The sequence below is a fragment of the Penicillium subrubescens genome, assembly GCF_028828155.1.
Source record: "Penicillium subrubescens strain IBT 31985 chromosome Unknown utg000002l_segment0_segment0, whole genome shotgun sequence".
Taxonomy (NCBI): Eukaryota; Fungi; Ascomycota; class Eurotiomycetes; order Eurotiales; family Aspergillaceae; genus Penicillium; species Penicillium subrubescens.
Window position 1 is genome coordinate 4,447,497 of NW_026643152.1, and position 26,780 is coordinate 4,474,276.

Here is a 26,780-nt window from a genome sequence, read left to right on the forward strand (position 1 = left end):
ACATACAGCCTAATTCGGTTAGACTCAACGCCGAGCCATCAGCGACGATGACGGCCATGGCTGTGCCTTCAGCCCTGGCATGTCCAAATAACCCCAGCATCGGAGATTTGAGCGTTCCGTCGGACTCAAAATGGACATACCCGGGTCACATTGCCTCATAACTTCCAAATCTCGTTCCTGAAAATCTCTCAAGGCCTGCACGTTACGCCGGCAACTAGGGACGTCGGTTCCGCTGTTACCCCACGCTACGTGCTCTCAGGGCCTCTGGGCCCACTAGCGAGATAGAACATGCCTGGTGTTCCATCAGGCAAGGCTTGCGAAGCATGCCGCAAGCAGAAGAAAAAGGTATGTCCATGCGATCCCTTGAAGACTAGAGCTCTGAGAAATTGATCCACGGGGAATAGTGCGACGAGAAACAGCCAACCTGCGGACGATGTCTCCGCTTGAGGATACCATGCGTAGGCTCCGGCCAACAACGCTTTAAATTCCAAGAAGAAAAGCGCTTCACCAAGGCAGTTCGACGAGAACATAACAGCATCACTTTATCTACGACCAGTAAATCTAATATCTCCTCATCCAATGGCACACCCTGCTCTCCCAACGGCAACCAATTCCTATTCATCCACGCCAAACCAAGCAACAACACAACCCGATTGGCAGAATCCTTCACTCAAGCTATTAAACGCTCCACTGATATCCGGTACAATCTCGGGTGGAGCTTTGGCATATTTCTCGAAGACGTTCCCCGCCGATTAGGCACTAATGATGCACTGGACCGCGCCGTCGATGCGGTTACTAGTGCGCATACGGACTTTTGTAACCGCCAGCCTGGATCGGTGCAGGCGTTGACTAAGTACTCGGCTGCACTGCGCACGTTACGGGTTTATCTCGATGATCCTGTTCATGCACAGGAGACCAATACACTAGCCGCGGTAATGATCCTGCTTATCTGTCAGACGATTCTGGGGCAGACAACCACCCAACAATGGTCTGGCCATTGTGAAGGTGCCACACAGATTCTTAAAGCTCGGAAGAACTTTGGACCCCGCAATGAGTTCGAAGCAAAGATTTACATGTCCCTACGCGGGAGTGTTGTAAGTACCAGTCCATATTCCCTTCTCCCTGGGACTGTCTATTCAGACTCTATACTTACCCTGGAATCTATACTAATGACATCACAGCTCTTCGAAGGCCTCTTCAACCACCGCATCCAACTAACCGAAGAAGAATGGGATTCCCTAATCGTAAACGACTACGACCGCGCAAACCCAGAAGGCCGCCTCTTACAAACCCTCTCCCGAGCCCCCGGCCTAATGCGCCGCGCAAAACACCTCCTCCGAACCACAACCGACCCTACAAACGTCCGCTCCGAACTCTGGACCCTCTACCTCGCCTGCAAACTAGACCTCGACAAACTTAAACAAGGAAGTCTCCACAAAGACCTCTCCCTCGCCTCGACCTTACCCCCCGGAACACGCCGCACCTGTCTAGAACGCCTCCTAAGCGTGCACTACGATCGAATCTACGGCATCGGCCTCGTGATAACACTTTTCTTCAACTGCATGCTGCAAGCACTAGGCACACATCGTGAATCCGTCGAAGCTGACGCGTACACTTTCACCGAGGAGATTTTGATGTTAGCTGAGATATCAGAGGATTTGAGGCCCGTCGGATCGGGGTATTTGATCATTTGCCTAACGACAGCTTGGGCGGCTAGTAGGGATGTCCAGCAGAGGGGTAGGGTTTGGAGGTGGTTGGGGGATTATCAGAGGGATTTTAATAATTGGGAGGTTAGGAGGTGGGAGCAGGATTTGAGGTGGACGGCGGAGCATTTGTGTTTGGGAGATCCTTTGGGGTTGAAGGAGAATGAGGATTATTCGGATTATTTGGATTGTTGATAGCTTCAGGGCTGGTTGATTGTAGATATTTGGGTCAGATATACACATAGAGATTGGATTTCCAGGCTGGAGTCACCTTTTTAATGCGCTGGGATGAAAGGATCTATTACGGATTCGTTGACTACTCGTTTAGGCTGTTAGGCATAGATAGAACCCTAACTTCCAAGGGGAAATGCAGTTTCCTGGTTAGAAGATCGAAGCAAGGATGACAACATCATAAGATTTTCAAATGATATCCATGACCTTCATCTCACGTGTTCACTCCAATCACTATAATAACCCAAACAACAAAAAAATCCTCACAATCCATATGAAGAAAAGTAATAATTTAGTTCAAAAGGGTTTCAAAAAGGAGAATACAAAAAATGGTCCTGATGGTATGGTATGGTATGGACTCAAGTTAGAACCGAAAAAGTTCAAAAACAAAACACAAGACGAAAAAGAAGAAAAAAAAGAGAAACGGAGAGTCCAAAACAAACCCCAGACGCTATGCGAAAAGAGAAATGAGACCATGTGTGTGTGAACAAACTATATGGCAATGCACAGGCCGGGGCCACAACGGCTGGATGGAGCACAGGGACTGATCAAAGCCCGATGGAATGTGAAGTAGAATGGATGGATGGGAAAGGATGAAAGTACGGGGGTATGGTATCACCCTAGGCTCCGAGGCTTCTGGAATATTACCGATCGAAGTAGATGTGTAATGATATGAAAGCACCGCTGAAATGGGCGCATGGCACCGTTCAGCGGGGACATGAATCGTGAGACAGCACGATAGAGGGGTTAGAAAGGGGGGTATGTGAATGGATAGTAGCAGAAGGCAGGGTTTGTGTACAGGTCCTATGGACGACCAGAACAAATCAAGGCGAGGGTATTTCCGTGCAGGGCAGAAAAAAAGAAACCGAGAAATGCAGTAAGACACGCAAAACAACTTGGATAAGGAAAAACGAGTGACCGTCAGCTCCTGGATCACCACATATCGTCGTCATCGTCGTCATCGAGCTGGACGTCGTCGCCAAAGGACGAGTGTCCATACTGCCCGTAGTGGCCCGAGTTGTAGGCGTGGCCATTTTCATAGCCATGCTGACCACCCCTTCCTTGGCCCTGGTAACGATCGTGCGGATCGTCGTCGTAGTCGTACATGGATTCATCGTATGCACTGTCCCCATACTGTTGTTGTTCTTGGGCCTGCCAAGCACTGTTAGTCATCTAACTCCTCATCTGGAAAGGCCGACGCTCCACTTACTTCTTGGTATCGCTGATATTGCAGGTACTCATCTGGTTGGTCACGAGACTTGGACGACCTCTGTGAGCCAGAAGAAGAAACCATCTGGGGGTGCATCTGCTGCACTTTTTCCAGGTATGAGTACATAAAGTTACTCAGCAATACTTGGGAGTAAAGAGCCCGTCGAGGATTGGCGAGCTTGATATGGGCCATGCGATAGATGGCTCGCTCTTCCAATATGGAAAATCGAGTCCAGGGATAATCGACATCAGCCCGCAACTCCCGCATGGGAGGGTCAGGAGAGAGATTCCGCGATGAATTCTTCCGGTGATGGCCCTCTCCACTGTGCTTCTTGCGTCCACCACCGAAGATGGATGAGAAAATACCATCCTTTTCTTTCTTGGACTCGCCAGAAGCTCGCCGCGCACCGTCTTTACGCCGTTCTTCCTCCAATTTCGGATCCAGGCGGTCCAGTATGAGGCTTTCCCGGCCCTTTGGCGTGTTGTCCATGGACGATTGCAAGACGTCCATTCGCGCATTGCTATGTGATTTCTCGGCATGCTTTAATTTATTCCTCTTCGAATCGCTCTCCTTCTCCTTTTTCTTATCCTTCTCTTCACTACCCAGTAGCCAGTGCCAGCTGGACTTGCGACCGTCAGAATCCTTCTTCGACTTCTTCCCTTCGGACTTGCGTTCCTCTGGTTTCCGCTCTTCCGGAAGGGTTGGAATGAATGAAAGGCTGTCGGTCCGCATACTGTTACCTGGTATCATCTGCGGCTGGTTGGCAAATTCATCGAGAGTGGACGTCGGTTCTTTCCCAGGTGGGCGACCCATCGGGGACCGCTGGCTAGGCGCGAAATCGTGTACTGGAGATGTCTTGCCAGAGTATGGGGAGTGCACATCTCGATCCGGCGATCGAGCGGGCTGAGAGCTTGAGCTTGGTGGTGTACGGTTGTTGTCAGGTGGAGGGGTTTCGATAATGGATGGAACTTTTTGTTCGGTTGGGGGAGTAACCAGGGTTGAGCGGCCGTTGGAGCTGATGCGAGAATGCCACTGTCGTGGTTGAGAGCTTGCATTGCTTCCGATTGAATCCGATCGATCAAAGGATGCATCAGACTGATAATGAGATGAGAATTGCTCCTGATGCTCACCCTCGGGATTATCAAGAATCGAGTCGAAGGTCGAGCCAGTCGCAGAGCCTTGCGTGTAGGCTGTACCATGGGACGAGGTAGATGGAGACCGAACTGCTCGCCCTACTGTGCTGGAAGCCGGATCTGGGGAGACACGAATTGATCCAAGGATCGGCTGATCCTCTGAAGGGGAACTGATCGCGGGTGGCCCCGTATGGGTAGACTCTGAAAGGGCCCTCCCAACCCTTTTTGAATATGGCACCTTCTCGCCCTTTTTCAAGCTTCCCTTCTTATATTGCGTCCGGGTCGATCGTCGTAGGCTGTGGCCTGGCGGTGCTGGAGGTAGAATCGGTTTATCCTCGCTGGCCGCAATGCTCGCGTTCTGCATCCCTCGCACCAATAAATCCTTGCTGTCCAGCTTCGTATCGTCCACCAGAGACTCCAGCTCCTGCAAGTTTGGACTCAACATCCCATCCCGTCGATTCGTTTGCGAACGCTGACGCTCCAACCGCTCAGCGCCATCTTTATAACCGGAGGAATCATCAATCTGCTTCGACAGCATCGATCGCTTTCGGCGGAGCCCGCTCCCCGATCCCTGGCGCTCGGGTGACAAAGACGATGCAAAGTCGCCCGATTTACGTTTGATCACATCGGCCTTACTCTCAAGGAATGACTTGAACTCCTTCGGTGCCAGCTCCGGGTGCAAGCTCGCCGGGACCCAGAATAACCGTGACGCGTCGTTTTCATCAGCCGAGGGGGAGGGCGGTAGAGACGGAATCGAAAAGTTGCTGCCAAATGAGGGGAGATCAGGATCGCCTGCAGCCGCGACATCCATAGACATGCGCCGAATCGCAGCCAAATTATTCAGCTCCTGGACTACCGCAGCGGGGTTGGACTCGTAGTCAATATCGTTCAGAGGAAAAGAAGATGTGGCGGTTTCAGAGGGCGATCGCGTCGAGTCCGGGGACCCAGGTTCGCTGTCCCGGTCAAAAGACCTTTGGCCCACGAGGGGTGACCGTAAATGTCCATTGCTCTGCTTCGGTTGTCCTTCAGTTGGCGATCGCAGTGGAGGCGTCGAGGGGGAGAGCGAAGACTCGGAAGCGGCGGCGTGTCGCGGGATAGTTGTGATTGCCTCGCCGAGGGGGGACGTTATATAGCTGAGCCGGCGGTGATCATAATCGTCGTCGTACATATGCCCGATGGCTTCGGTCACATGGTGGCTAGGGTCGCTAATCGAAAGATGTGTTGCATGGCCTCTCCGCGTCGTGTGTCCTCCGCCAGCCTCAGGGGCGCTCGTGGAAGCCTAACCGATAAGAAATTTGTTAGTAGGGGACAACTCGCGTGCTTTGCAGGTCTTGACTGCGCCAATGAACTCAATGTTATGGCACTGGAGCGCCATACAGGTCACCCCTCGTTCTCGAGGGGGCGAGCCAAGGCAGGAAATTGTACGGCGCTTCCAGAATCTCGGGCCCAACGAAGCCAGCAAGGGAGAGGAAAATTGATTTGAAGAGACGCACCTGCATGGGAACCAGCTATACAGGAACCAAAAGAGCCCGAAATAACCCTGAAGACCGAAGGGCGGGCACAGCCTGGAGGGAGGGGAGGAGGGGGAATCAATGTACCACCTGGGGAAGAAGATGAACGATCATCGAAGCGGGGGACACGGAAAGAAAGAGTCGGGGGCGGGCTATCCGGTAGCTACCGTGCTCGAGCTGTCATTTGTGGGACAGTGAGAAAGAAGAAAAGGCCAGAATTCAAAGCAGGAACTGAGCAGAGCCAGGCGACAAGCAAGAAAAAAGACCGAGTATGCAAAAAGTGTTGTTAGTTTCAGATGGGGGAGGAGGGGACTATTGAGGTTAGGATGAGTTTGGGGGGAATCGGCGGGCGGAGAGACCGAGAGTCTTAGTCTCTTAGTCTCTTCTTCCATTCGGTCGCAGCACCTGACAATCCACCAAGTCATCATTTGAACTTCCCTACACCTACAAAACTACACCTGGCTGAAGCTAACAACATTCATGGAACCACGCGCATGATTAAACGCCTTCTCAACTATTCGCACGAGGCACTGGATTGCTGAGGCTCCACTTTGGGCTCTTCTGGCTACGGCACAATACGGTCAGAAGTTCGAACGCCTAGGCCATCAGCTCGACTCCAGTCACTCCACGGGTCTCTCTCCATATGGCCGATCACGACCCTGTTTTCTTTTTGTCTGGCCGTGTCTGGTTGGAGGAAATCCGGTGATCTACACGCGACCCTCTTTCGAAAGGGCCTTCTCGGAACTTTCGTTCTAACATTATTACTCCGAATTTGCATCATTGATGAATTCATAGTGTTCTTGTTCTCTCTCGGTCTTTGACTAAACTCTCTGTTCGTGGCATCTCAGTCTCAGTTCATTGTTCCAGCCACAGATGATCGACAGCAGGCGAGTGGTCCACCTCGGTTGAGATTTCAACCTCGTCGGACTTGAAGTATACAAGTACGATCATGCGAAGGGCAGGTAGAGGTGTGAATAACTTTTGTTGGCTTCTTCATCCGTGGCTCGGGCAGTATGCAGGTCGAGGCTGAGAACCTTGTCTATTTCTGACATTGTAAGCCTCGCAATCAGCCCCGTTGTCATGGATCGACGATGACAGGACGATCTCGGGGGTTTTTGAGGGGGCCAGATTGATAAGGAAAACTGTTCATACAACCTATTTCCTTCGAGTCAGTGCCCTTGCTTTTAGACAAGGGTCCCGCGACTCTCAGGGGCTGTCTTGCTGTTCTGCTCCTAATCGCCTGGGGAGTATATACCTGCAGTGTCACTTGACTACGGGCAGCGGAAAAGATGTAGGCAGCGGTTGTGCAAGTATTGGCGTAAACGACATCCCGAGCGCAAATCGCGGCGAAGGGTAAAATAAAGTGAAATAGATTCGTACGCGCTTGAGCTGAAAAAAAAAGTCTCCAGCTAGCTGGCTTAGGGCTGAACGTGCAAGTGGAAGTCAAGAAAAGGTTATTTCCCACTCAAATATGACGGGTGTGGGTGTGAAACGAGACCTCTAGGAACGTGCTGTAGAGAGTGCGCCACTGCGCGTAAAAGCCACACGCTTGAAAGACTAAATTCCAAATGACCAAGAACCTTGCCAGACATGAGAATAAGAACGAGAAAGACTCCAGCGCTCAAAAGGGTGAAGCGAATACGGGTTCCAGAATGAAGACGACGATGACACGGATCCAACGCCCCGGTATATTCAAGCCAACCAATCAAGCCCCGTATGTTCATGAAGGGATGGGAATCAAGTAGGTGTAGCCTACGACCTGAAGAGAGAAAAAAAGCGTAGAGCAGGTATAAGCACGCAGAAAGAGAAAACAAAAGCAACGAAGTGTAAAGCCTAAGAAGAGGTATCGACGTAGTTGCTGAGACAAATTAGATTAGCCCACATCCCAGACCTTATCCATAGTAGAACGTTGCACTTACCTGGGGAAAATGCCGACACGATCGCCAATCCGGCCAGTCCACCAATCCTCCGCCTTCTCGGTGCGCTTCAGGATCGTGATGATCTCGCCCTTCTTGAACCCCAAGTCTCCATCTTGGTCCGCATCAAACGTGTACAGTGCAATCGCCTGGTCCTGCCGCAAAGCCGCACCCTGGCCCGTCCTTTGACCAAAGACCGGCTTGGGAGCAGTGGGGCGGGTAGGTCGGCGGTCCGAGTAGCTGTAGTCATCGTCGAGAGGCGTGGTGTTGCTGCGGCTACGTCCATAGTCGCCGTATGAGTCGTTCGGGGCAGCGCGAGTGGTCGAAGAACGTCCCAGACCGCCCGGGGATCGATCGTATACATCATCGTCCCAAGAGGTATTCGCGCGACGGGGCTTGTCGCGGTATTCGTAACCACCGGCAGCGTCGTCAAAGGTGCTCGCTCGGCTGCGATTGGTGCGCGAGCCCTGACCGTAGGCCTCACCCCTCCGGCCTTCCCAGACAACATCGTCGTGACTGTCGTCGTAAACAGGCGTGTCATTGTACATCGCGTCGCCGCCAGCACGTCCACTGCCTTGGAACGCACGCGAGTTGAGAACGTGCATCAGTGCATCGGTCGAAGGCGGCGGTCGCACACTACCGGTCAGAAGCTGGGCGGCGCTGACACGGCTTTGATACATCTTCTCATTGGCATCCTTGCGTTCCACGAGCATACTGCCCTCCAAACTGACACCGGCGAAGAGACCCTTGGTCTTCGAGTATGAGAAGACCGCCGCGACTCCCTTGGTACTGGCCGCGCCGGCAGCCTCTGCGTTGCGACCGACCGGACCAGCGGCCAGAGAGACGTTACCACCCAGTGTCAGTGTTCCGAACTGCGAGAATGCGCGGACCGCCGATGCGTCATTGAGAATGAAGACGAAGTCGGTCAGCTCGAATCCAATCTGTCCACCTACACCCGCGCCAGCGGTTATGATCGCCGAGGGAGCCGACCAGGAGCCATCAGCGAGACGTGCAACGACAATACCCGATCCGAATCGACCAGAACCAATGAATCCGGCTTTGAGGACTGTAAGAATGGCAAGACCCTAGAGAAGGCCAAGTGTCAGCCGAGTAAAGCCTCTTCTCTACCCCGCGCAGGCAGAGTCCTTCCTCTTACCTTTGCACCAGACAGAATATCTGGTGGAATGACCTTTTCTGGACCGAAGGCCTGCCTGGGGTCCACAAAGGATGTCAAGATTTTGGCCGCCTTTTTGCATTCACCTATTCACATGGGGGAAGGTTTCGGATTAGCCGGAGGCAATTGCGGGGAAGCGGGCACGGGAGATCAGGACACATACTGCTCAAAGACGACGGCAGCGGGTTATGAATACCCAGAGGCATCGTAGCGGTGGTTGTCGAAAAGGGGGGATGAGGAGGGAACGAGAGAGAAAGAAAGAGGGGAGAAGAGGGGAGGAGGAAAGAGGCTTATGCTCCAACTGCGGCCAAAGGTCGGGCAGTTAGTAAGATTGGGGCGGATCCTCCATCCATGTGGGCCTGGTGAGTGACGGGTGAGGCGGGACGGTTCGTCCAAGGCAACTGTAGTTCGTTTGTTTTCTTATTTCTTATGAACTAGTCCCTTGATCATTGCATTCGTTGCTTGTCTTTTGTCCTAGCCAATTAACCCATCTAATTCCTCTGGTCATTCTTGGCCTCTTGACTATTTAGTCAACCCTTGACTCTTGCCAAGGCTCGTGTCTCTCTAACCGAGGACCCAAATATACAAAGCGCCTACCAAGATTCTGGAAGATGCTAACACTAATGGGCTCAAATTCCCTGAGGTTTTGAATGGATCTATCAGCCAGAGTACTTGATAACTACGAGCTATGGTAATAGCAGTCGAGTACTTCAAGGACTAAAGACTTGAGATGAAAAATGAAACGGATCAAACGCAGGCGTTTGCGTAGGCACAGGCGCGATCAGATTTGAAGTATATGGTAGCCATCTCCTGTTTCTCTCTCCGCTATTTGGCAATTCGATAAACTCATATCGCTCCTTGCTCAGCAGCTTCCTCTTGACTTATAACACGTCCTTCATTAACCAAATCTCGCTCGTGACTTCATCATCGGCTTTTGGAATAAAGTAAGAGCTTTGAATTCAGCTTTGGTGGTGATAAACCGGATGAACCGTCCTTTTCAATCTGATACCCTTGTTAAGGGGGCAAATTTAGTCCCAATTGATTATTAGGCCATTCAACCTCTCCTGAGACCCTTTTCACGGTGATTCTGAATGTGTCCCTTTCGTTCCAGTTTCTTATCCTAATCACCACAGTTGGATATGAAACAATAGAACCCCCTTTGACTCTAGCCAAGAATCTAGATCGAGTTCGTTAAAACCACCTTGAGCCTAAGGTTTAGTGTTCTGATGTAGACATTTCAAAGCCACTATAAAGCCTGGCATCCGGCCTTCTTTCATCTTGAATTCATATCGTTTGTACACGAGCAAACAGATATATTTTGGTGAATGAAAAAGCTTGGTGTAGCCGCTGACATTTGCGAGCAAATGATCACGGAAATCGCAATGGTGAGAAAGAGGGTCGAGCTTGTCGAAGTTAAAGCTCCAATGGTTCCATGCAGAACAGTATCATACAACTACTCTGTGAAATCATGAGCTCTCTGGATAAGAAAAAGACGGCCACGCAATCTGAAATAAATAACAGAGCAATCGAGGGGTCAAAAGGTATAGATAAGGAAAACCTACGACATAGCGTCCCTCACCACCAGCGCGCCGTCCTTTCCGTCTAGGATTACATCAGGAGCGTTCCTGACAGGGAGAGAGACGATTCTGTTCCACTCACATTTCCCTTCCTCCTACAATCTCTCTGAACATACGTCTTCTTTCCCAACTCCCATACCCAAGTCGTACCTCGTGTCCCACTCTCACCGGCCATAGTCCATCACTCCAATCTGCAAGATGGCAGACGGCTTTTGGCAGATACTGTCTGGCTTTCGGTTGATACCGTCTAGCTTGTTCTCCATGACGTCTGGCTTTTTCTGCAAATATGAAACTACTTTCTCCAAGCTTGGAACTTTAGCTCTCCTTGTTTGGGTATGTCCTCCAAAGTACTTCTCTGAAACAATGCTAACGATCTTGAAGGTCTTCGCCTTGGCGGACGAGGTGAGGAGACTGGAGAGGGAGGTCAAAAAGTTGAAGCGCGACGGACGCCCTGCTTAGCTGCCACTGAATCAACCATGGCTGGGATCCGAACTCGCTTGCCTCTTTCGAGAATCTCCTGCTCGCTTCAAGCCTTCTCCGTGTTTGAATGACAGTCCCGCGTCTACATGGATTGACTTCAACTTTTGTGCCGATACCTACCCCGTTGCAGCTGGGACGATTCATGGTCATATTGCGGACAGGCGGGGAGCTTGGATATTGGATGATGTACGCCCCTCAGCGAGAGCAAGCATTATATCTTCATTGGCAATTACATACCTTTAACTGATACACAAATGAACTCTTGTCCTCCACCCTGCGTAATCGGCGGGCACATGTGGTACTGCCTGAACTTGCGATCTCACCCGGAGAGAAAAGTATATGTATGGCTATTACTAGGCGAGGGCCCCCCATGGGCTCGCATCAGCTGCCAGACCGGGCCCTGAACTAAGTGTAGCTCTATAACGCTCTATGGGGAGAACTTCTAATATGATTCGACTACATCTTGGAAGGTTTCCCTAGATACCTAGGCTTAAGCGTTGTTCCGTTTACCAAAGGTTATTATCCCTGGTAGACCTCCAAAAGTGAGGTCATGGGTGCATGATTGAAAGGGCCGCGGACCCACATGTTGGCTTGGCACCGCTAATGCGCGACAACGTCCCGTTATCGCATCGCTATCCCTAAACACTCCTCGGAGCCCCGGATTTTGAGAGCCACGGCCATGCTGATAGTATAGTGGCAATTGGGATCGTTTGAAATTGGAAATGGCGACCGGTAAGACCGATATTATGATCGTGAGACTCAAAGACCCCTTATGCTGACACCACCAAGTCCGGATCTGCGTCTGCGGCGACGAAGGCACTGGCAAGTCCAGCCTCATCACCTCGCTGGTGAAGGGTGTCTTTGTCACGAACAAGATTCAGCCTATCCTCCCCCAGATCACCATCCCGCCCACGATTGGAACACCCGAAAATGTCACCACAACCACTGTCGTCGACACCTCGGCCGTGCCGCAGGAGCGGAACAACCTGGCGCGCGAGATCCGGAAATCGAATGTCATTCTGCTCGTCTACTCCGACCACTACAGCTACGAGCGTGTCGCATTGTTCTGGCTACCTTACTTCCGGTCGCTTGGAGTTAATGTGCCGGTCGTGCTGTGCGCGAACAAGTCGGACCTGGCGGCGGAGCATAGCGAGGCACAGGTCATAGAGGAGGAGATGCTACCCTTGATGTCAGAGTTTAAGGAGATTGACTCGTGCATTCGAACAAGTGCTCGTGAGCACAGGAATGTCAATGAGGCTTTCTTCGTCTGTCAAAAGGCCGTCACCCACCCAATCGCGCCCCTGTTCGATTCCAAGGAGGCTGCTCTGAAGCCCGCGGCTGTTTCTGCGCTACAGCGTATTTTCTATCTCAGCGACAAAGACCGCGATGGATATTTGTCGGATAAAGAGATCGGAGATTTTCAGACACGGTGCTTTGGAAAGCCACTAAGTGACGAGGACCTGGCCCACATCAAGGACACTATTCAGAAGGGCTATCCGGAGTCCGTTACTGAGTCTGGAATCGACTGCCAGGGATTCATCCATTTGAATAAGCTTTACGCGGAAAAGGGTCGCCATGAGACGGTATGGATTATCTTGCGCGCATTCCAATATACCGATAATCTCTCGTTGCAAGAGAACTTCCTCCACCCTCGATTCGAAGTCCCGCCTTTCGCCTCGGCCGAGCTCTCCCCTGAAGGATATCGCTTCTTCGTGAATTTGTTCCTACTGTCCGATAAAGATAACGATGGTGGATTGAACAATGCAGAACTGGAGTCCTTATTTGCTCCTACCCCGGGTCTTCCCGCGTCATGGGCCGATGGTTCATTCCCGTCCTCGACAGTTCGCAACGAAGCAGGCCACGTCACTCTTCAGGGATGGCTGGCCCAATGGAGTATGACGACTTTCATGTCCCCGAAAACGACTCTCGAGTATCTGGCATACCTGGGCTTCGAGTCTTCCGACCGCAGCAATACGTCTACTACCGCTGCATTGAAGGTAACGAGACCTCGCAAGCGTCGGCGGCGTCCCGGGCGGATTGGACGAAATGTGGTTCAATGTCATGTTCTTGGAGCGCCCGGCTCTGGAAAGTCGGCTTTACTCGATGCTCTCCTCTCGCGAGGATTCAGCACGACATACCATCCCACCATCCAGCCTCGTACAGCCGTGAACACAGTTGAACTTCCCGGCGGAAAGCAGTGCTACCTGATCATGGATGAACTAGGTGAATTGGAGCCTGCTATTCTTGAAAACCAAGCGAAACTCCTAGATCAGTGCGACGTCATTGCCTACACCTACGATTCCTCCGATCCGGACTCCTTTGCATATATTCCAGCTCTACGGGCCAAATATCCCCATTTGGAAGAGTTACCCAGCGTTTTCATCGCACTCAAGGCGGATTTGGACCGCACGACTCAGCGGGCCGAGTACCAGCCCCACGAGTACACAGCCATGCTGAACATCCCCAGCCCACCCCTCCATGTCAGTGTCACTTGGACATCCATCCAGGAAGTGTTTGTGCATATTGCAGAAGCCGCGATGGAGCCCAGCACTGCGTTCCCTCGTAGCGAAGAAGACGTTGAGGGGAAATGGATGGCGTGGGGTATCGCGTTTGGGGCAGTAGTCTGCGCGGGGGCCGCAGCGGTAATGATTTGGCGACGAGTCAGTGGTAGCGGGCCATAAATGGCCTCTTCCTTGATAATTTAGTTTAGAATAATACCCCATTGATTATTGCACTCTTTCCATTTAGCCGTAATTGTATCCGGTACGTAGTATAATCAATTGATGTTCGACTGTACTCCGGTCTGCCAAGATCGGCTCGCCCGGAGTTCGCCCGGACCCCCCGCCAGGCACGAGACTTGAGTTTCTCCGCTCGACTTTACCCCGGACATCGCCTCGCTGATCTCAACGCCTCCTCCCCTGGTCCTCGACCTCCGCACTCCTCCCCAGGCCCTTGGATCAACGTCCATTTGTATATACGGTGCCCGGTATCCTCATTGCACATCACCAACCCCTATCGGTCCTTCACGAACCACCACCGACCTTTACACCCCGGAGCAACGAGCGCACCGGCAGTCCTCCCGCCCGAAGCAGTACCATCGACGTACACCAGATCCAATCGGAGACAATAATCAACGCCTGATTAGCCTTCCTCTTTGGTCAATTCTGGTTCTATCCGCGACAAAAGGGCATAGATCAGGCATCATCCCCTGTCTGCAGAGCACAGAGCGACCTGTGCTGTGTCACCCCGATACGCCTTGGTTCGAATCGCAAGTATAAGCCTACCAAACCATAACCATGTTGTAAGACATCCTCCTCTTTCGATCCCTGTGTTTTTCTCGTTTTTCTTCGTTAAAGAGTTGGTCCTCTTGGAACCTTCCCAAGACGTCATCTCATAGCTCCACTCCACCTCACATCATACTACATCGGATGTCGGAGCACGCAATCGTTGGCGGCGCTTGAAGCTGAACTTTTGCGCGCTACTCTGCTATTCTCACTCGAAGATTTCATTGCCCCAACTCACAACTAACTCGATCACCAGCGTCTTACCACCACCCCCTCCGCGCTACACCATCCCTATCGCCTATGCGGCGGGGGCTGCGAACGGCATGGCGGTTCCAGTAGTCGAGACGAATAACACAATCTCTCACCCGGAGGGTGGTTGTCCACTACAAGTCGGAGAAGGTAATTGCTCTCACACAGACGCCTCTTCTCTCCGAAGATGTCACCGCTTGCAGCCGAGTCAAAGCCACGTTACTAACTCTAAATCTCTTTGCAGGTACTTACACACTCAAGGATGATCTTCTGCTGGCGACACCACCTCCTCATCCATCGGAAGCACCAATCATCAATCCAAACCCACTTGCGACAGTTCCGTCGCCTCCAACTGCCGGTGTCAAAGTGTGCCTTGTGAGCCTCGACCCGCGCAAGAAGCCTCCAACTTTCCTGAAGTCCGGCATCACGGCGCCGCCATTCGGAGATGGAAATGCCGCTCTTGCACCGGCACCTGTGCCAGCAAAGGACGCCGCGAAGCGACGGAAGCCTAAGAACAACATTATCAAGAGCAGCTCTTCGTTTGTCTCCCGAGTGATCACGCACGAAACCTCGGCAAAGCGTCTCAGTGATCGCGACCCGAATGGTGTATTCGCTTTTGCGAATATCAACCGGGCCTTCCAGTGGCTGGATCTCAATTCGGCACAGAAGGAGGAGCATCTCACCAAGGTGCTCTTTACTAAGGCACACATGCTTTGCCATGATATTAACGAAATGACCAAGACCTCCTCGCATTTGGATATCGTGATGGGTTCTTCGGCCGGTGATATCATTTGGTACGAGCCCATGTCGCAGAAGTATGCTCGCATCAACAAGAATGGAGTCATCAATAACTCTCCCGTCACAAACATTAAGTGGCTGCCTGGGTCTGAGAACCTCTTCCTGGCATCGCACGCTAATGGTGTTTTGGTGGTCTATGACAAGGAGAAGGAGGATGCCTTGTTTACTCCGGAGCTCACTGGTCACCCCGAGAAAGATCCCGCCAGATTGCCCATTGAGATTCTGAAGTCGGTCAACTCGAAGAACCAGAAGACTAACCCTGTTGCGTTGTGGAAGCTGGCAAATAAGCGAATTTCGCACTTTTCGTTCGCCCCGGACCACAGACATTTGGCTGTTGTTTTGGATGACGGCTCCCTTCGTCTCATGGATTACCTGAAAGAAGAGTAGGTTCCAGCCACCATCTATTTCCGGATAAATATCATTTGCTAACCGAGATAGGGTTCTGGATATCTTCCGCAGCTACTACGGCGGCTTGATCTGCGTCTGCTGGTCTCCTGACGGCAAGTACATCGTGACCGGAGGTCAGGATGACCTAGTCACGATCTGGTCCTTCCCCGAACGTAGAATCGTTGCCCGATGCCAGGGTCACAACTCTTGGGTATCCGCAGTGGCATTTGATCCCTGGCGCTGTGACCAAAAGACCTACCGTTTCGGCAGTGTCGGAGATGACTGCCGTCTTCTGCTGTGGGATTTCAGTGTTGGCATGTTGCACCGGCCCCGTGCTGTAAGTCATCACTTACCATTCATCTATCCTGTTTCTGTCTAACTTTGTAATAGCATCATCAAGCATCTACTCGTCACCGCAGCAGTCTCGTTGTTCCGGCTACGCAGACATCGAACCGTCACCGGGCTGATAGTGGCGGTAATCGGATGCGGTCAGACTCGAACCGGACGGAGAAGTTTGAGGGAGATGTAGACCCGTTGGCTAGTCATCCCGTTGAGCCCCGTGCTCGGACTGCTCTTCTTCCTCCTATTATGGTTGGTTTTATCTGGAGTCTAAAGTCGTGTCATGAAACTAATCGTGCATACAGTCTAAAATCGTGGGCGAGGATCCTCTCTGCTGGCTTGGGTTCCAGAAGGATTGCATTATGACATCCTCTCTTGAAGGTATGCCCTGCTCTCTCGGGAAGTTTAAAGAGGTTTACTGATCTCTCAATCACAGGCCACATTCGAACCTGGGACCGACCCAATGACAGCGTTGTTAAGCAGGAGCATCGTCTCTGATGGGAATGAGATGGTACATTGCAGACTTGCCATGTTCTCAGCCTTCGTTTAAGTCTCAGTGAAGGGGGCGGGATGTTCTTCAATTTAGTTTTCCAGATACCCATTTAATCAAGCAAATTCAATTCTTCGTAAATGTTCTTCTCTGTCCTCGTTCCATATCCCTATCGATGGCATTCCAATCCACGAACTTGCACCTACAGGCACAAGATCTGTAAGACTACATCACAGCTTCGAAGGTCCCAAACCTTCAACATCAAATTCAGTCGTGCACAACAAGAACGTATCACGAAGTGCCTTCACAAGTTCAGTCAGCATTTCACCCAACAAGCAGTCCAGTTCATTCCATCTGTTTGTAGTAAAACTCACCGACAACCGATACTTCTCATTAATCTCCTGATAATCCTCCCCAGCCAACATATCACAAAAATGCCGAATAGAAGGGTAATGCACGATAGAAATCTCATTCCACCACTCCTGCGCCGGTCTATCCCTATCACCCCTCGAATCCTCAAGTCCCTCGCCAGGCGCCACAACATTACCCACCAACTTCGCATCACCACCCCTTTTCCCCGCAACAGGGATAAAAGCCTGCCCATACTGGTAATAGCTCTTCTTCCCATCCGGATGGTGGAAATGCAATAGGTTCAACATCGTAACGGGGCCGGTATGGCTTTTGCTAAGCTCGGTCATGAACCGCAGGAGTTCCGGGGAAACTTCTAGGGTCTGCGAGGATTCTTTTGTTTCTTCGTGCAGGAGTTTGTCTAGGGAGCCTGTTAGGGGGATTGAGGGGGCTGTGCGGTTGAGGGTTGAGTTGCGGGTTGGGTATGTTGAGAGGAGTTTTGAGGGGATGCCGGTTGTTAGTTTGTATTCGGATGTTATTTTTTGGCGGAGGGTTGGTGGGAATGGATCTGTGTTGTTCTTTGTAGGTTGGGTGGTTGTTAGGAGGATGAGGAGATCCCAGGGGGTTGTTGCGAGGGGGTTTTGGTCGAGTGTTGTTGGGTGGATTACGATATGGCGTGGACGTGAGGCGACGATGATTTTGATATTGGGTGATTGTTTGAGGGTGTGGAGGAAGGACTGGGGGTGGGTGGATTTGGTGAGGGAGAGGAGGTGGAGGGTTGCCACGGGCATGATGGATGGTGTGTTTATGTTTGAGCTGTGGCAATGGTGATTGAGAAGTTGAGAAGTTGGGAAGGGAATCTGGGAATTGGAATGGCTATAAACTTGGTCAGCTTCGGGGTTCATTGCGGAGAAGCTGTTGGGGTCAGTGGGGATGGACCGAGGTTCACTAGCTGCGACGCTGATTGGCTGTTGGGGAAGTACAAAAAAGACGGAGAGTAGTGCATAGAGCAAAGTGGTGATAAGGGCTTTCTAGAAGAGAGGAGGGCCTACCGTGTCGATGGGATTGTTTGTCTAAAGGAGCTTGCCTTTTTGGGCAAAATCTTTACGTTGTCGTCTCCTCCACGCATCGATCTTTCAACTTCCATGCTCGCTTTCCCTCTCTCTCGCGCCCACGCTCTCCCTCTTCATCTTTCTCATATCCCCACGCACCATAAAATTCGTCCTCGATATTTGAACCCTAAACGTCCTGGTCGTAACCATGTCCCCGATTCTGGACTTCAACGCTGAGGCTGCGAAGCATCTCAAGCTTCTCAGCCTCAATGAATACAGCGCAACAAGCTCGTCAGTCTCTGGTAAGTCCCAGTTACCAGAAGAGATGGTGACTGCCCCGCTTTTCTCATTGCCTGCACGCAGTGTTCTGTCCGCAAAAGACCACGGAGAATCCTCCAGTCATTCCGAGAACCAGGTCTATCCTCAATATGGTCTCCTCGGTCATCGTCTCGACACCTTTCCGCAGGGTAATACCCAGAACTCTCTGGTGTATACCAACACTGCAGCCCCGTGGTCTACCTTCATCTGTGGCAGTCAGGGTAGTGGAAAGAGCCATACTCTGTCGTGTCTGCTGGAAAACTCTTTGATCGCCTCTTCGCCTGCTGGAAGACTCACCGCACCTCTCGCCGGTGTGGTCTTTCACTATGACAAGTTTACGGGCTTTTCAAACACCCAACTTTGTGAGGCTGCTTACCTTTGCTCCTCTCAAATTCCCGTTCGTGTGCTTGTGTCTCCAACGAACTTCATGGCCATGAAGAACGCCTACAACAATCTTGTAGGACTGGGAAAGGTTTCCAATATGCTGAAGGTTGAACCGATGTACCTTCCAATGAAAGGACTGAACATCAGCATGATGAAGACGCTGATGGGAATTGACAACGTCTCAAACCAGCCTCTCTATATTGAGGTAAGTGCTTCATCAGTTAGCATCCAGAACAAGGTCTCAGCTAACTCGTACTTGAAAAGGTGGTGATGAAGATTCTTCGAGATATGGCGATTGCAAATCAAGGACGTGAGAAATTTGACTACACCATGTTTCGCAAGGAGCTTGAGGCCGAGAATTTCACGACGGCTCAAAAGGTTCCCCTCCAGATGCGTCTGGATGTGCTGGAATCCTTCTTCGAGCCCGGCACTATGCCCAACGGTAGTGTGAAGCCCAAGAAGCAATCTCTTGCGAATGACATCTGGAAGTTTCCCAAGGGCTCTCTCACTATCATTGATCTGAGCTGCCCATTTGTTGGTCCGGATGATGCATGTGCCTTGTTCAACATCTGCATCTCGCTCGTGCTGAAGGATCGCCATGAATCGGGAAGAATCCTGGCGTTTGATGAGGCTCATAAGGTATGTATCTCACGATTATAAGACGAAAATGTGAAGTGAAATCTAACGCATCTGCCTTCCTTCTGATAGTTCCTGACGTCAACATCCGCCGAAGCAATGGAATTGACGGAAAGTCTTCTCTCCATCGTACGACAACAGCGACACCTGGGCACACGCGTCCTCATCGCCACCCAGGAGCCCACTATCTCGCCGAACCTCCTTGACCTTTGCAATCTAACCATCATCCACCGCTTTACCTCCCCGGCCTGGTTCAAAGCGATCAAAGCCCACATCGCTGGAGCTTCCGATAAGGCCGAGGCCAAAGACGCGCTGGAGCGGGACCTCTTCCGGAAAATTGTTCATTTGAAGACCGGCGAAGCATTGCTTTTCTGTCCGACCGCTCTGCTGGATATCATGAGACGAAGTGATTCTACTAGCAGCGACTCCGAACAGACTACGGATGATGAGGATGTCACTACTGGCAACCACTATGCCGTTCAACTAGGGGCTGGTCATGTCCATATTCGTGTGCGCAAGCGTGTCACTGCAGATGGTGGTCGGAGCATCATTACGCAGTGAGAGAAAGGTGGTGACCGGGACTGATATTTGTACGACCTAATGAATGTTGTATCTCTCAAGCTAGGGAGAAAAAATGTGAATGTACGAGTATCTCGAAAGTAAAAGCATAAAAGCTGATCACCAGGTGTCAAATAAGGAAGAATCTATCTCCGTTGTCACGTATAGGTATACTGACTGTCTATGATTGAGCGAGGTAGAAAGATCGGCAGCCAAGATAGTCCGACTATACCGTATACTCGAGGAGCACAAACGCGCGTCGAGTCCGACGGGGAAAGTTCTCTAGTGACAATCACAATAGGCATGTAAGGTGCAACATAGTTCTCCGATGAGGATATTTGGATTGTTTCCAGGCTGAACCATTTCAATTATCTCCAACCTGGTGTAGTTCCCAATCAAACTATTCCGAGGTCACACAAAGTATCGCCCCCTCGATTAGCGATATGGGAAAGTCAATATAAAGCAGATATTTATATTCTCAATTCACAATCTTGGAAGCTTTGTAGAAATTACCTCTTCGAGCTTGTTTGGTGTCGTAGTAAATTATGTTGCAAGGTTTGAATTGACGACATTCTCGTCTTGGGCATGGATCAGAAGTAGGCTGAAGATACTCTTGAGCTCGGACATTGGCCTTGTCTTACCTCAATTCATAGACTATCAGTCAAGACCAAGAACTTGATGTGCTAGGACACCTCGGACTTGCTGGCTGACGGTCCGATATCTCATTGCCTATGCCTATATTGCAATCCGTTTTCGAGGGTCTGAATAGAATAGATCGGCTCTTGGAGCTCGCACCATTTCAAACATGTCCACAAATATTGATAGTACATACAAGTCAGAATGGATGAATGGAGATATCCCAAGGAAACCTTCTCTTGATTGACATCCTCCAGTCCATTCAAGCCTTCACTAGGGCCAATTGAGTTTTGCCCTGAACAGACTACAGCGGTGATCCCGGCCAGTGTATCTGAACTGGCCACCTTGCTGCTTGAAGCATGAATATGGAGAGAAGTGTCTCTATTGTAACCCATACAGGTACCAAGAAGGTAGTATGACGCGCGTCTAGTTCGAATCATATAGGCTGTGCAGCACATATCCGCTCACCCATTCCAGTCCAGGCCGAGATGATGCTCTTGGATGTCTTCAGCCTTCAGAACCTCTGATGATTGGCCTGTATTTGCTCCCGATAAGCAGTATATTGGCGCTGTGTTTCTCGGATTTTGTACTGCATTGAAGCTGGAAGTACAAGGCATGATGTACTGTGCTGGACATCGCTGTGCTCCGATACCTGTAGTTTCCCTAGAATCCGATCAATTCCAAGAATTCCCAGTGCCGATATAAAGGTTAAGTGAGTTGCCCGTCAATTCGAAATCCACTCGGTTTTTCTTCTTCTACCCGAGCTATCCTTTATTGCTTGTTATTCACTTCAGGTCTCGAGGCTCAAGGGTACCAGATACACTCATTCTAGTCATCGATTAGTGTCAAGTTAATCATCATGCGGGTCGCTCTTCTATCCTCCTTGGTAGCTTTCACTGTCACAACTACAGGTACTATACTTCCCCACAGAATATGAGCTTCATTAAGAATTCCTGCCAGCCATTCTCGTTACGTATCCGCCAAAGGGCGAGAAGATTGACTGGAGCAAGCCAGTTACAATCAAGTGGGATTCGGTGGAGTAAGCTTGCTCGTTATTGTCATCCCTCCCCTTGATGATTTGTTTTAATAATCAAAACTAGGACCGACCCTGCCACCTTTGATCTTTATCTTGTCAATCAAGCTGTCAATCCTAGTGTCTCTACTCTTGTCGCTTCCGACGTGGACGCTAGCAAAGGATCTTATACCATCAAAGCCAACAACCGGGATCTCACTGCCTCTGATACTGGGTAGATGACTATTTTTCCTAGATCGGAGTCTTGCAACTTCAACTGACACACTTCATAGCGGCGGCTACCAGATCGACCTCAAGGCCAGTAGCGGCGATGGCATTCTCGCTCAGTCACAGCAATTCAAAGTGACTGACGCAAAGGCTGAATCTGCATCAGCCTCTAGCTCTAGTAAGGAAACCAGTATTGCTAGTGGATCTTTGTCTACCTCTGCTTTGGCGACTTCTTCTTCCATGCTTTTCACTTCCCCGGAGGCATCGACTACTGCCAGTACTACTGCTTCGACGTCTGCTTCCTTGACTTTTTCGTCGACTGCTTCTTCCTCTTCTCCGACTACTACTCACTCCTCCACCATTGCGTCTACCCTCACCACTGCTTCTTCATCTATTACTACATCCACTTCTGCTTCTACCTCTACTTCATCTTCTATGACGACTTCTTCTACCAGTGCGTCTACCCAAAGTTCCTCTTCTTTGTCTACCCTTTCTACCGTACCAAAATCCACTTCGACTCTTTCAACACTCAGTACTTCTTCCTCGAGTTCTATCTCGAGTACATCCACATCATCAAAAACTACCCATTCCAGCACTACTACAAAGACTCATTATTCTACTTCTTCAGCCCCTACATCAAAATCAACATCTACTTCTACATTGTCCACCTCTACTTCCACCTCCCATTCTACTACGACTACCCATACCAAAACACAATCCTCCACTTCCTCCACAAGCACCAGTACTCCTGGTCAGTATATGGTGCCAAGTCTTGGCTTTCATTCATGCTTGATGCCTCAAACAGTAGATAAGCATGTAACTAACTATCTTTTCCTGCAGAGACAACTTCTACATCCACTTCCACTTCCACAAAGACGACCATGTCCACTACTCAGCATACCAAGACAATGGAAACTACCTCTACCGCTTCGGCATCTACCACCTCCAATGCTGCTGGTTTGCTCATCCCTCCTAGCAATGTCGGCAGCATTCTCCTTGGCCTGGCGGCTCTCGCTATTTAGAAGCTCCGATTTGGCCCACTAATGACTGCTTGGATGGTCTGGCTGGGAAGGCTCTATGATTGATGATTGGTAGGATTCGGGTGTCTAGGGTTTAGCCTGATTTTGTTGAATAGTATGAATTCGGGAATCTATATTGCAACTGATACTAATGTTTCTGATGGATGAATGTGGACCTATATATGTCCTTAATCAATGTGAAATACAATAATGGTTCTATTACGAATATCCTCGATACATAATCCCCCAGCTGGAGATATATGTATCTGTTGAATAGCTCTACCTTTAGATCATTCTGGGAACCTTGGCAGCTTCTGTAGACTGGTTAGCAGTTCCAAGGGAAACGAGTAGAATGTTTGGGATCCTCGAACTTCCAAAATCTTCTGGGTGAGTCTCAGCCCACATTCAATGTCGTGGAATCACCTGCACAGCTGCTCCGGACCTCCCGCCATCAAATTCATCAAGGCGGTCAGATGTTGCCAGGGGTAATAGGGCGGTCAAGGAGGGGATCCTCCACTCAACCGGCAGAAAAAGAGCTAGTTGCGGGCGCTGGGCGGTTCCAGTTATGTCATCTTTCCTCCCATTGACAAGTTGGCTTTGTCTGTCACAGTCCGTGTTCCACAGCCCTTCTGGAACGATCCCTGTCTTCATTGCTCTGGTCAAAAATTTAAAAAGACTTGTCCACAGCTTCTCCTGTTCTTCTCACTGTGGCCGGGCCCATATCGGGGCAGACCAGGCTCACCATACCCCGCGTTCACCAAAACGCGTGTATATCTCGCCATGGGGTCCTGCAGCGACGATCTGAGAAATGTAAGTCCTTGTGTGACGGCTCAAGGTACTTTTGGTCTCTTAGCTGCTGACACAAATGGGGCCTGCAGGATCTGGAGAAGGAGTACTGTCCTCCAGTTGACTCTGCCTTATTTGCTGCCATCACGACCGACTTTGATTTGGAGAACCCCGATGAGGTCAGGTCCCTGCGCGAGACCCTAGATTCCATCAGGGACCTAGCAATCCAGCAAGAGGATCTCCCATTTGACCCGTCAGGCACAGCCAATGATCATGTGGATGATGCCGACATCGGGGCAGCCTCATCCGCGCGACCATCCAGTGCTGGCCAGACCCAGACCGATACCAGCCTGGAATCACGCCTCTTCCTGGATGGGAGCGACAGCAGAAGTTCAAAGTCGCAAACAACTCTCAACTCAACATACACCATTGCTGCCGATGGGTCTGTCCAGTTTGTCGGTGGCAGCGAGCAGGAGAAGGTGAACTTGCTGTGCGCCATGTTCCCGGATATCTCCAAATTCAATGTTGAGCAGAGCTTGAAGAACAGCAAAGGAGACATTGATAAATCAATGGACATCCTCCTTAACCTGTCTTTCTTCGATCAAGCAACCGACGAAGATGATGTCGTCATCCCCAAGGGACTTGATGGATTCGCGCACGAGACCCCTGACATTGGCCGCCAGAAAGGACGGAAGAAAAAGCGCAACAAGAACAACAAAGTCTCATTTGGTCTGCAGTCCCCCTCCGATGACCCGCCTGCGACGAATAAATGGGAGAAAGGTCAGGCTGATGTTGAGTTCATCTGCTCACGCACGCCTGATCTCCCACGCCATAAGGTCGCGTCCGCATATACAGCCAACAACCGATCACTGTCTGCGACAATCAGGGCCTTAGCCGTCGCTCACACGCTGAAGGATATTGGCGAGACTGAGGATGATCCCGTCGTACAGTCACAACTGGACGAGCTTGCGGCTGATTATCCCAGCGTATCCGAAAGCACTCTCATTGGCTTGCTGCGAATCACACGCAACATGATCTCCGCCGCAAATGAGTTGGCAGCTGAGATGATCAGTCAGCCATCAGAGTTCTCTGTGGCCGACTTGATCAAGATCACGGCTCCAAAACTCAACCTCGACGACGAGGCAAACATGGTCGACACACAAAGCCGCCAGAAGAAAGAGAACCTGCGCAGTGGGCTTGACTATGAAGGCGAGCAAGCAGTGGCAAGCGCCCACTTCGCCGCCAAAACCACTGCCAACATACAAGCGGCACAGGCGGCCCGAAAGGCCAAGTCTGACCCCTTGTATGGAGGCGCCTCACAATATTATCGTGAGGTTGCGCAGCAACAGCGGGAGCTTGCCATGCGGCATCTCTCCGCGGCTTCTGAGCGGCTTGTGGATAGACAATCCACCAACGGGGACGTCGATCTCCATGGTTGCCAAGTCCCCCAGGCGATTCGCATCGCACGCGAGCGAGTCGAGGCCTGGTGGGACGGCCTTGGAGATACGAAGCACGTCCGTGGTGGAGGTAAGCATGTCCACGGTGGCTTTAAGATCATCACTGGCGTTGGTCTTCACAGTCGGGATGGTGTGTCCCGCCTGGGCCCGGCTGTGAGCAAGGCCTTGATCAGTGATGGTTGGCGTGTGGAGGTTGGCCGAGGGTTCGTGATTGTTGTTGGCGCCGCTCGCCGCTGACGAGGTTTCACCAAGCAAAGGTGCTTTGTCGGGTGGGAGCTGAGCTTGTGGTCATACTCTCTCTTCTCGCAGTTTTCATCTTCATTTCTCTCCCATCTTCGAATTGGTTTGACATCATCAGTTGGGAGGTGTTGGCATTTGGCGTGGGCGAGGGTGGTTGCATGTCTTGGGGAATGGCTGGGGTTTGCGGTGTTTTCCTGCTTGTGTGGCTGCATTTACGCTAGATACCCATCATACATCGGCGGAGTTTTCATTTTTGTGCCTGAGGCATTGGGTACATTGTGCAATTTATTGAATATTTGGAATTTCGATTTTCTCGACATATCTTATCCTCGGAAACTATGACAAATTGTAGGATTCCATACTTTGTGCTTATTTTTGGAGCAGTTCTCTTAAGCTTATCAGCTTACTCGAGAGGATAATTTCCCCGCATGATGACGTAAAGGGGCCCGGATCGCGATGGAGTCTAGGTCTTCACTGCCACCACATCCAGTCCACTCAAGCCGAACAAGTTCGACTATCTTCTATCGCCTTCATGAGATCTCAAATCATTCGCACAGCCACTCCTCTTAGGCATCGCATCCTAGCCCAACCTACCCTTCCCTTCCGCTTATATACGACCTCATCTCGACAAACCCCCCGCTTGACACCTGGCGCAAAGGCTCTCAGAGCTGCACCGACAATCCCCTTCTTAGGCGCTCTATTCAGCTCGAAAGCCAACAGTGAAGAATCATCTGAAAACATGTCATACCCCGATCAGCGAAGCGAGGATCAATGGAGAGCTGTCTTGAGCCCTGGTTCGTCTTCCCCGAATTCCAATATCTCATCCTGCGTCTAACCTGCGTCTAACATGAATGGATACAGAGCAGTTCCGTGTACTCCGTGAGAAGGGCACCGAGCGCCCTGGCACTGGAGAATATGATTCCCATTATCCGTCTAAGGGCGTATATACCTGTGCTGGCTGCGACGCCCCGCTCTACACGGCCGACCACAAGTTCAAGTCCGGCTGTGGCTGGCCGGCCTATTTCGACTCCATCCCCGGAGCTGTGAAGCGACATGTGGACAACACACTCGGCATGAAGAGAACTGAGATTGTCTGCAACAACTGCGGTGGCCATCTTGGCCATGTCTTTGAGGGCGAAGGGTTCCCAACCCCCACTGATGAGAGACACTGCGTGAATAGCGTTAGTCTGCGGTTTACTGAGGATATAGGTGCAGCAGCAAAGGGGTCAAATGAGACGGCCAAGGCGTGATTGGATGTAAATTATTTATCAATGTTTTAAAGTGTTCTAGAAAACGAGGCTGGGACGTACTTTAAGCGCTACCCAAGGACCTCGGGGGTTGTAGATCTGTCAGGTGTCCAACCACATAGCAAGATTGGACTAATCTCATGCACGAGTGTAGTTTGGCGTCCGCATCCTTGAATGAGACTTCCATATCTCTTCTAGAAAGCTAAGAGCAGCTAATTTCCCGTTGGGCTCACGGCCACTTTACATCGAACTGCACAGCTGGAACTCACCGCCCACCGTAAACACCCGGCAGCCTTAGGCCGCATTGCCGACCGCCACCTTGGCCTGCGCATGCGAGCGACTTTCCATTGTTTCTCCTTTACCACTTCTCCACTTCC

The 26,780-nt window shown here is 50.9% G+C and overlaps 10 protein-coding genes across 10 annotated transcripts; 7 read left to right on the forward strand and 3 right to left on the reverse strand.

Annotated features, from left to right (window-relative positions):
• Positions 1 to 288: 288 nt before the first annotated feature.
• Positions 289 to 1,898, forward strand: N7473_002991 (Zn(II)2Cys6 transcription factor domain-containing protein; the record flags this gene model as incomplete). The annotated part of the gene is made up of 3 exons (XM_057148931.1): positions 289 to 345; positions 405 to 1,094; positions 1,182 to 1,898. 3 exons carry the CDS (start codon positions 289 to 291, stop codon positions 1,896 to 1,898), a joined length of 1,464 nt encoding a protein of 487 aa, XP_057012585.1.
• A 969-nt stretch (positions 1,899 to 2,867) lies between these two features.
• Positions 2,868 to 5,445, reverse strand: N7473_002992 (putative telomere silencing protein Zds1; the record flags this gene model as incomplete). The annotated part of the gene is made up of 2 exons (XM_057148932.1): positions 2,868 to 3,086; positions 3,145 to 5,445. The coding sequence occupies 2 exons, from the start codon at positions 5,443 to 5,445 to the stop codon at positions 2,868 to 2,870; spliced, it is 2,520 nt and encodes an 839-aa protein (XP_057012586.1).
• A 2,176-nt stretch (positions 5,446 to 7,621) lies between these two features.
• On the reverse strand, positions 7,622 to 9,084 carry N7473_002993 (SYLF and SH3 domain-containing protein; the record flags this gene model as incomplete). The annotated part of the gene is made up of 4 exons (XM_057148933.1): positions 7,622 to 7,646; positions 7,708 to 8,789; positions 8,861 to 8,964; positions 9,042 to 9,084. 4 exons carry the CDS (start codon positions 9,082 to 9,084, stop codon positions 7,622 to 7,624), a joined length of 1,254 nt encoding a protein of 417 aa, XP_057012587.1.
• Positions 9,085 to 11,657: 2,573 nt separating this feature from the next.
• gem1 (ERMES complex Ca(2+)-binding regulatory GTPase GEM1) lies at positions 11,658 to 13,616 on the forward strand (the record flags this gene model as incomplete). The annotated part of the gene is made up of 2 exons (XM_057148934.1): positions 11,658 to 11,667; positions 11,725 to 13,616. The coding sequence occupies 2 exons, from the start codon at positions 11,658 to 11,660 to the stop codon at positions 13,614 to 13,616; spliced, it is 1,902 nt and encodes a 633-aa protein (XP_057012588.1).
• Positions 13,617 to 14,231: 615 nt separating this feature from the next.
• On the forward strand, positions 14,232 to 16,490 carry N7473_002995 (WD40 repeat domain-containing protein; the record flags this gene model as incomplete). The annotated part of the gene is made up of 7 exons (XM_057148935.1): positions 14,232 to 14,236; positions 14,476 to 14,618; positions 14,713 to 15,649; positions 15,705 to 15,990; positions 16,044 to 16,244; positions 16,298 to 16,373; positions 16,429 to 16,490. The coding sequence occupies 7 exons, from the start codon at positions 14,232 to 14,234 to the stop codon at positions 16,488 to 16,490; spliced, it is 1,710 nt and encodes a 569-aa protein (XP_057012589.1).
• Positions 16,491 to 16,712: 222 nt separating this feature from the next.
• N7473_002996 (uncharacterized protein) lies at positions 16,713 to 17,621 on the reverse strand (the record flags this gene model as incomplete). Its single annotated transcript, XM_057148936.1, has 2 exons — positions 16,713 to 16,784; positions 16,857 to 17,621. The coding sequence occupies 2 exons, from the start codon at positions 17,619 to 17,621 to the stop codon at positions 16,713 to 16,715; spliced, it is 837 nt and encodes a 278-aa protein (XP_057012590.1).
• Positions 17,622 to 18,090: 469 nt separating this feature from the next.
• N7473_002997 (ATP-binding protein) lies at positions 18,091 to 19,781 on the forward strand (the record flags this gene model as incomplete). Its single annotated transcript, XM_057148937.1, has 3 exons — positions 18,091 to 18,789; positions 18,849 to 19,223; positions 19,293 to 19,781. The coding sequence occupies 3 exons, from the start codon at positions 18,091 to 18,093 to the stop codon at positions 19,779 to 19,781; spliced, it is 1,563 nt and encodes a 520-aa protein (XP_057012591.1).
• A 1,492-nt stretch (positions 19,782 to 21,273) lies between these two features.
• N7473_002998 (GPI anchored serine-threonine rich family protein) lies at positions 21,274 to 22,630 on the forward strand (the record flags this gene model as incomplete). The annotated part of the gene is made up of 6 exons (XM_057148938.1): positions 21,274 to 21,325; positions 21,375 to 21,453; positions 21,515 to 21,661; positions 21,720 to 21,789; positions 21,855 to 22,396; positions 22,495 to 22,630. 6 exons carry the CDS (start codon positions 21,274 to 21,276, stop codon positions 22,628 to 22,630), a joined length of 1,026 nt encoding a protein of 341 aa, XP_057012592.1.
• Positions 22,631 to 23,453: 823 nt separating this feature from the next.
• Positions 23,454 to 25,153, forward strand: N7473_002999 (uncharacterized protein; the record flags this gene model as incomplete). Its single annotated transcript, XM_057148939.1, has 2 exons — positions 23,454 to 23,483; positions 23,552 to 25,153. The coding sequence occupies 2 exons, from the start codon at positions 23,454 to 23,456 to the stop codon at positions 25,151 to 25,153; spliced, it is 1,632 nt and encodes a 543-aa protein (XP_057012593.1).
• Positions 25,154 to 25,688: 535 nt separating this feature from the next.
• On the forward strand, positions 25,689 to 26,406 carry N7473_003000 (peptide-methionine (R)-S-oxide reductase; the record flags this gene model as incomplete). Its single annotated transcript, XM_057148940.1, has 2 exons — positions 25,689 to 25,950; positions 26,018 to 26,406. The coding sequence occupies 2 exons, from the start codon at positions 25,689 to 25,691 to the stop codon at positions 26,404 to 26,406; spliced, it is 651 nt and encodes a 216-aa protein (XP_057012594.1).
• Between the last annotated feature and the right edge of the window lie 374 nt (positions 26,407 to 26,780).